This window comes from Clytia hemisphaerica, unplaced genomic scaffold (genome assembly GCF_902728285.1).
Source record: "Clytia hemisphaerica strain Z4C2 unplaced genomic scaffold, Clytia hemisphaerica genome assembly, whole genome shotgun sequence".
NCBI lineage: Eukaryota > Metazoa > Cnidaria > Hydrozoa > Leptothecata > Clytiidae > Clytia > Clytia hemisphaerica.
The window spans coordinates 27,789-36,701 of record NW_027104178.1 but is presented as its reverse complement, the minus strand read 5'-3'; the positions used below and the strand labels follow the sequence as shown (position 1 = coordinate 36,701).

The following is an 8,913-nucleotide window of genomic DNA, read 5'->3' as shown; positions in this document are numbered from 1 at the left end:
AAGTTTTTATTTTTGGAAGGATATATTGGTTATTCTGTTTTTTTCAAGTAAGCAAATTCAATCGTTAAAATTTAATAGATAATAAGCTTCCAACTTGTTTCTAGATAACAAAACCCGTCTCAAATGAAGAAATGGCAAAGATGCGTGGTTCTCAAGTTGAACCGGCCGAACAAGTGGCATTCACGGTTGAAAACAGCTCAACGAGTGGAAAAGGTAACTTTTTGAGCTTATTTATTTCTTCTGTCCATAATTTTATTTCCGCTAGAAAGGACCTCTCCATCAAAACGAGTTAATTCATTGTACTTTTAAGAAGACCATTGAAACGTGTTCGTCGGACGGATAGTGAGGACAGTGACTTTGAACCATCAACCAAACAGCCAAAACAATCAACGGGCGAGATATTCGCGCAGCAGTACAACAATATAGGTAAGGATTGCCTTGTAAAGAAAATAGAAACAAAAAATTAAGTGGTCATTACTACTAACATTACTGTTCTTGGACAAAATTACATAGGCCAGTTACAGATATTGATGTTTACAATTATATCCGTATTTGTATTAATCTAATTTAGAACTGCCAAAAATGAGCGAATACAAGACAAAGACTGGTAAAGAGCCGTTAAAAAGTCATCGCACATCCCGAAAAGTACCAGAGAAAGCACCCATGAGTCAAGTGATGCAAGAAAATGTAGCTTCTGGACAAGGTAAATATGTGGGTTGATATTTGAAATAATTTTCATTAAAAAAAATAAATCATTCATCCTAATGGAAATTTCTTGTGTTCAAAACATCGCTTTGTTTACCTTCAGGGCAATCAACCAATTGCAATCTCCAAACAGTTAGCGACAGTAACCTGGAAACGTCGACAAACCAAGAACAAGCCAATGGTGCAGCTATTGAAAAGCAGTATAAAGATATAGGTAAATAGCCATTTCTATCGAAATTTCATTAAAAGACTCAAATCACCGCTGCCAAAACTGAATATAGACCATAATAAAGGTTGTAAACCTCTTTACATAGTTTTATTTTTACACTATTAAACCTTTATTATATTTTATATTTCGTGAAGAACAACCGAAACCTGATCAATACAAGAAGAAGAATGGGAAAGAACCGTTAAAAAGCCACCGTAATACTCCGCACCAACGTCAACAGATAGAGCCGGAAACTACACCTCAGGATCAATTGATATAAGATCCCGACATCACATCTAATACTGGTAATTTTTTGTTTCATTCATATTTATATCATAAAAATGTTTCATCACAACTCAATGTCACTATAATTGTTTACAATTTTAAACTTTCTTTATAAACTAAAATTAAATTCAAAAATAGGTTTACAATGGAATCTTTCGTTATCCAGCTGGCACACAGCGTTGTTTCAACATTTATATAACGTTTAGAAGGTCCATATAACGATAGATGAACGTTGAAACAAGGTTGTGTGCCAGGTGGATAGTTTGCATCGCTTAATTTTTGATAACTCGATATTTGGATAATTGAGAAAAAGGTTTACATTTTCGTTTTAATAGAAAGTGAAATCGACTCTGCCACTGAAAAACGACTTTTGGAATCAACCGATCTATCAGAAACCGAAGGCGAAGCAAGTTACAAGCAGATGGCAACGCCCAAACTAGCCGCAAGTCCTCTACGAAAGGAGGAAATCCTCAGATTTAAGCTGGGGAAAACAAGATATAAATTTGAAGATCTAAACTCTTACGAGTACTGGCGGGAGGTTAGAACAGTTTTCGCCACAAACATGGGCAGAAAGTTGAACTTCTTACTAGAAACTTTGCAGAATTTGCAGCAAGCTTTCGGATTGTGAACATTTTTTCGGTATCAGCTACTTTCCTTTAGGCTGGTGCATCACTTTCTTGAATTTCTGTCGATGATTTTCTTTTCACTGCATCTTTCTTTTGCACCTGGGAATGACTGATACCAAAATCCAGAAGGTCTCTGCCAGACCGATTGGCTGCACTCATTTCATTCTACTTTCGTCTTTTTGATTTTGTTGAGGCATCCGTGCCACATCCCTTTCCTTTTGTCACATTTTGCAGCTCTGCATCAAGTAGCAAAGCATCTTTGGTATCAAACTCTGCGGCTTGATAAAGTGATAAGCCAGATTCACCTCTGTTCTCCCAGCCGGCATGTATAACTTCTGCAGCATTCCTTTTGGGGTGGAGTTGGCCAGTAAACGCCCGGAAAATGAATCCCCGTCTCTCGTGCCACCACGTTAACCATTGCATCAAATCAGGATTTTCTTTTTCAAGAAATTGGATCATCCTCTTTTGAGCATTTCTATATGCTTCGGCAGTGGACGATTATAACATATCCTTTGCAATGAACTGAAAAAGAAATAATAAGAACATAAGTTGGTTGAACACTCATTAGACAAGAGGATGCCTCCGACAATAAATTTTACCCCGTAACGAAATATTTTTCACATGTTGCAAAGATGCGACCCATGGGCAAATTCTAAATGTACTCTTAGGTGCCAAATAAACGGGGGGAGGGGGTTTGAATAAACGGAGGGGTTGGATAATTTTCGAAATTTTAATAGACGGGGGGCCTAATTGCTGGGGGCATTGGAAATTGTACTTCTGAAAATCCAAAAATAAGGTAAATACAAGCTTTTTGGAGCAAAATAAGGGGACTTATTTTTGCCAACTGAAAATATTCTTAAAAATGAATAAACGGGGGGGTCCTAATAAGGCCCGGGGGGTTGGAAAATTTTAGAAAAATTAACAAGCGGGGGCGGCCTGTTTATTTGGCACCTAAGAGTAATGGGCTTTTGCAGAAAACATTTTACCCCCACTGTTGAGGATATTGATTTTTCGAAGTATCGAATCCAAAGGATTAAATCCATGCAAAAATTTTTCACGCAAACTCTGAGTCCTGAAATTAAATCCAGAAAATTTAAACCGATAGAAGTAAAACAAATTAAGTAATATATTTGCTGGACAATGCAACCAGTAAGACTATGAATTCCAAACCAACATCCGAACCAATCAAACCACCAACGCCAGAACAGACCAAATCACCAACGCCAGAACCCCTTAAACCATCGACGCCAGAGCTGCTTAAACCATTGACACCAGAGCCGCTTAAATCATTGACACCAGAGCCGCTTAAACCATCGACACCAGAGCCGCTTAAACCATCGAGGCCAGAGCCGCTTAAACTATCGACGCCAGAGCCGCTTAAACCATCGACACCAGAACCAACAATCCAACAATCCAATGCATCAATTGAGCCACACATGTCATTGCCAGGAGTGAGCCAGATTCCTACTTTTGACTTTTCCACACCAAACATTGCACTGACACTGACTCAACATCAAAGTCCAGTTTGTAGGTGTTCAATTGAAAAGCTTAAAAGTTGGATGACAGACCAGTTCAACCAAATTCACACAAAGTTGCATAACATGGACCAGCAGTTAAAAAACAACACCAGCCAAAGAGATGTCAACATCCTTGACAACTTTCTGGACAATGATTGGTTACCAGCACTCAATTTTGACCAATCTTTCGATGAAGAGCAACAACAGCTACATCCCGCAGAACAACATCGACAGCCATTCCGACCTCCACAACGACAACCACCACCACCCAAACAGCAACAACAACAAGCAGAACAACAACAACCGCAACCACCCCAACAACAACCGCAAACACCCCAACAGCAACAACCGCAAATCTTCGATTTTCAGAGCTTGGGTTGCCCTATTTGTTGTGAACAAGATTACGGCACCGCGAATTTGGAGGAGATCGGTCCCGTAACAAACGGTTTTTTGTATTTGAAAGATGGTAGATAAAGCTTTCTTTTGAAACCATTCGTTCTGTGGGGTCGTGCATTGTCTTCCAGTAAATGTAAATCAAAGAATTAAATCCAAATATTTTCTAAGAATCCGTCATATTTTTATGTTGCAAAAGGTAACAGCAGAGAGCTTAGACCTTCCTCTTTCATGCTGTGCAGTTATTTTTCATGCATTTACATCTGCTCCTTCGTAAATTCAAGATTTGTACTGGTAGGTAAGTGATTTTTTTGAACATTACGTAAGAGATCGAGTTTTTCTGACGTCCTATTGGTTGAAAAATCTTAAAATGGCGGCCTCAAATGTAAACAGATATTTTTCGAAGGAAAATCTTAGGGAAATTGTGTATAAAAAAACGTCCAGAATCTTGGGGAGAAGATGATAAGTTGAATTATAAGATGCTTTCTGAAATGTCTAAAAAATGCACTCAATAAAATTCAAAACGAGAAAGAAAATGGGTCCACTATTACTAATGGAATATTGTTTGAGTTAATGTCTTACTGTTTAAGAAATGGTTTTACTTGGGGTTCTTTTCACCAATGTTTCATTCCCCTTTTTCCTGAAACATTAGATAATTCTCCTAATTCGATAGATAAATTTCGACACTTGGTTCTCTCATTAAAATCTAAAAAGGATATATTGAGACTAGAAGATCTGGAGATTTTTTTAAATGAGCCCTTTTCTTTTCCTGCCTGTCAATTGGAATTGTTTAATAAAAAGTGTAATGTGTCATTCCCAACTGAAGGTAATGATGATGAAAATTCAGATTCCCAACTGCAACTTCAGTTTGAAGAGTTTGACAAAGTTATTTCCTCCCTATTAGAGAAAGTTGATGATTTAGAGTCTGAGGTCTTTTCTCTATGTGAAAGCTTACAGGAAGAGAGTAGGGACAAGCTTGAGTGTTTAAACAAAATGAAATGTCTCGAAAAACAAAGTCAAAAAAATGCATCAGAGCTGAGTCAAGCCTTATCCAAGCTAGGCCATCTTACAACACGCAATGTTAACAAACACGTAAAACGCCAAAAGGACAAAGTTGAATATTTGAGTCATGAGCTTTCTCAAAAAGATCAGATTTTAAGTTCTCTCGAGTCCTCCCTTGCATCAACAAAATCCGACAATGAAAAATATGTACAGACAATCACTGAAAAACTAAAAAATGCTTTATCAAAGTCTCAAAAATATAGGAGAAGAGGATACCACTGGAAGAGTAACCTCAAAAAGTTTGAAAAAGTTCATGGAACTGATGAGAATGGTTTTCAATCTCACACTAAGAATCTCAAGTCTGAAATTAGAAACCTTAAAGAACAAATTAAGTATCTGGAAAATGAAAAAACTAGTGTGGAAGATGAAATAAAACATTTTATGCAAGATAAAGAAATAACAGTTTTTAAAAATGGGTGTTATACCAATGAAATCAGGGCTGCTTATGAGGATCTTTTATGTATGGGTGTGAGTACAGGTAAGGTTAAGGATGTTATTAAAACTGTTTTAAAAAATATTGTCAAACAAGATGCTCCTATTCTTCCAGGTCAAACCTTTGCAAAGGGGATGCTCCTGGAAGTTCGATGCTTAGCTCAGCAACATTTAATGTACGAATTATCTGGAGAACTTATTTCGGATAATGAAAACCTAACAAATTTTTCTAATTTGAATACTCTTCATTCTGATGGCATTTCAAAAAAAGGTCGCTCTTATTTAACATATGATATTACAACAAAAAGTGGAAAACTCTAAATGCAGGCCTTCGAGAAACATCATCTGGGGATGCTAAAATGCAATTGAAAGTTCTACAAAGAATCTTTGATGATTTGAAAAAATTTTCTTCTGGGCCAGATTATTCTCAAAAAAAAAGTGAAGACAAAAAACAAAATTTTGTTCATCCTTGACGTTTCGATACTTCTTGTATCATGATCACAAGCAAATGTTAGCTTACAAGCAAAAAAACGTGTTAATAAATCAAAATTTCAAAATCACATCTAGCAATTATAGGTCATAAAATTTACATAATTGAACGCATACATATACTAATTCAAAAAAGCTCTAGAGGATAAGAAGATACCGTTTTATTTAAATCAGGTTTCAAATCCCTAATGATTAAAGATTCTTTTATATAAAGCTCGTCATCAGTTTTTCCTTTTTCGTAAACTTTCATGTTCTCTAGGGACACGTCGTGCCCAGTTCTAAAAAGATGTCTCGTTACAGCAGTTGGTCTTTCAATATTTCGATGCTCCTTGTACCGTGTCGCAATATGTCGTTTTGTTTTCCCAATATAGTAAGACTCGCAATCTGTACAGTGCACTCCGTACACAACAAATGAACGTAACCTTAGAGGTATTTTATCTTTGAAAGTAAACAGATTTGAGAGTCGAAACGTAGTGCGGAAAACGATCTTTAGGTCAACTTGTGGGTAGGTCTCAGCTAATAACGAAATTAGCTGCTTATGAAGAACATCAGATAATTTACCATGAAAAGGTAAATACAGTTTCACTTCTTTCTTTGCAACAGTGGCGACACTTTCATTTTCATCACTAGACTTCATTTTTTGTACAAAATTCTTACACATTGCTATCAGTAGTTTTTCAGGATACTTATTCTTAACCAATGTTCGTTTGATAACTTCCCAGTCACTGAGAAATAGACGTTCGTTGGAACAAATCTTCCATGCCCTACTTAGCAAATTCTTGATTAAATTGATTTTGTATTTCCTTGGAGTAAAACTATACCAATTTGTATAAACTCCAGTATGAGTAGGTTTGTAGTAGGTACTTGTTAAGAATTTCTCATCTTCTTTGACAATCTTTGTATCAAGGAAGGGGAAACTATCCTCTGATGTCGATTCTTCTTCTTTGGTGAACACAATGTTTTTATGGCGAGTGTTCAAATAATCAAAAAATGGTGTAACGTGTGATTGATTTTTGAACAATAGAAAACTATCATCAACATAACGTCGATAAAAGGATGGTTTTTCAATATCACCGGAACAAATCTCGAAAGCCTTTTCCTCGAAATTTCTCATGAATATATTAGCTAATACAGGTGCTAATGGTGAACCCATGGCAACCCCGTCAATTTGATCGTAACATTTACCATTGAAAATGAAGTTGGTTTCTTTAGTTGCCATATCCAAAAGGGACTTGAATTCGTTTCTTGATAAACCACTGACAGTAGTTGCGTTTTCATAAAGGTAATCCAAAGCTATGGTTATGGTTGCATCAAGAGGAATAGACGTAAACAAACTGGAGACATCAAAGCTTGCGATATGACAAGATGTAGAATTCATTCCTTGGAGTTCATTGACAAAAGCGAACGTATTTCGTATTGTGTATTGATTCGTAGCATATGGTGAAAGAATCTTAGCAATTTCGGAAGATAGTTTATAATTGAAAGAGTTAACCGACGAGCAGATTGGTCGTAATGGATGGTTGTTTTTATGAACTTTAGCAAGACCATATAATCTTGCTGGCTGGGAACCATTTGGACGAACGTCTTTGTAGAACTTATTCGTAATTTTCTTTTCATTTAGCAGTTTCAGAAGACAACGGATCAGCTTTTCTTCACGTTTGATAGTTGGATCTTTATCTCATTTTCAACTGCTGTAACGAGACATCTTTTTAGAACTGGGCACGACGTGTCCCTAGAGAACATGAAAGTTTACGAAAAAGGAAAAACTGATGACGAGCTTTATATAAAAGAATCTTTAATCATTAGGGATTTGAAACCTGATTTAAATAAAACGGTATCTTCTTATCCTCTAGAGCTTTTTTGAATTAGTATATGTATGCGTTCAATTATGTAAATTTTATGACCTATAATTGCTAGATGTGATTTTGAAATTTTGATTTATTAACACGTTTTTGCTTGTAAGCTAACATTTGCTTGTGATCATGATACAAGAAGTATCGAAACGTCAAGGATGAACAAAATTTTGTTTTTTGTCTTCACTTTTTCTTTGATGATTTGTCTATAAAGTCCTGTGACAAATCCTTTAGCAGTAAAGTATTTGACTCTATAAAAAATCTTATGAGTGACCGCTGCAGCACTCAAAAAAAGTTTAACAACCTTTTTAAAGAATATAGAACAAGTGTCTTACCACAAATTAAAGAGGGGTGGGATACCCTGCCTGAAAAAGAAAGAGCTAAACTGATGAGAGTGAATGAATCTTTTTGTGGACTTCATTATTTGGTCGGCCTTGCTGATCAAGCTGAAGCTACTTTAAAAATTTGGGAGGGTTTGCTGTATGATAAAGACAAAAAAGTTGGTTCCCTTGCTCATGGTGGGTATTCAAATGGAAAATCGGGTTGTACTCGCACTATCAGGACAGTTTGTGAATCTGTCCAAGAAAGGGGCTGCGACAAGAGTGGTCGCATGGTTCAATTCTCCACCTATCTACAAAGCGAACATAACATTTCTGAAATTCCCCTCTATCCTTTCTTGGGAAACAGATTTAATATATTATTTTTAAATGGTGCTGGGGTATTTCATTTGCATTCATTATTAGAAGCTTTTTTTGCTGACTTGTACAATGAAAACAAGCTTTTAACTGCTGTCTACCATGACTTAAACGTTTTAGCTTATAAGGTAGGTTGTAGAGCGTTAGGGCTGATACACAAAAAGGTAACGGGTCCATTTTATAGACAAATGGAAGAATCTAAAACTGCTCATAACATGTCAAAGAATTACCAAAGCATGGTCAAAAAGTTTGAAGAATGAGTGTCGATTCGTCTGATTTTTTATTTGGCTTTTTATTAGCCTGTTTCCAAAACACCTTCATAAACAGTCTGCGAAGGGATCCAGACTCCACCTCAATTCGCAAGTTAATAGCAAAATAAGAGACTCTCTAAAAATCCCTCTTCTAATAAAGCCGCTATAGAGACAGGGTCGTAAGAGCTTTAATGCCCCAAACACATTACATCCACGGCGGCACAACACCCGCCGCTGCCCGCGCATCGCTCTTTTGTTTTCCTTCTAGTTATTCTAGTGTAAATGGTGCCTTAATAAAATCGAACGATATTCGTCGAACGATCGAACATTTTTATTCGAATCACGAATCGTCCGTCGAAATAATCACAAAAAATTAAAATAAAACAAAAACAAAAAG

General features: G+C 36.4%; 1 protein-coding gene across 1 annotated transcript; it reads right to left on the bottom strand.

The window, feature by feature from the left end:
* Window positions 1-5,844: 5,844 nt before the first annotated feature.
* LOC136814684 (uncharacterized) lies at window positions 5,845-7,095 on the bottom strand. The gene has a single exon (XM_067071098.1). The coding sequence runs from the start codon at window positions 7,093-7,095 to the stop codon at window positions 5,845-5,847; it is 1,251 nt and encodes a 416-aa protein (XP_066927199.1).
* Window positions 7,096-8,913: the final 1,818 nt, after the last annotated feature.

What these genes read in the sequence shown, in the direction of transcription:
- LOC136814684 (XM_067071098.1), bottom strand. Translation starts at nt 7,095, where the DNA reads ATGAATTCTACATCTTGTCATATCGCAAGCTTTGATGTCTCCAGTTTG.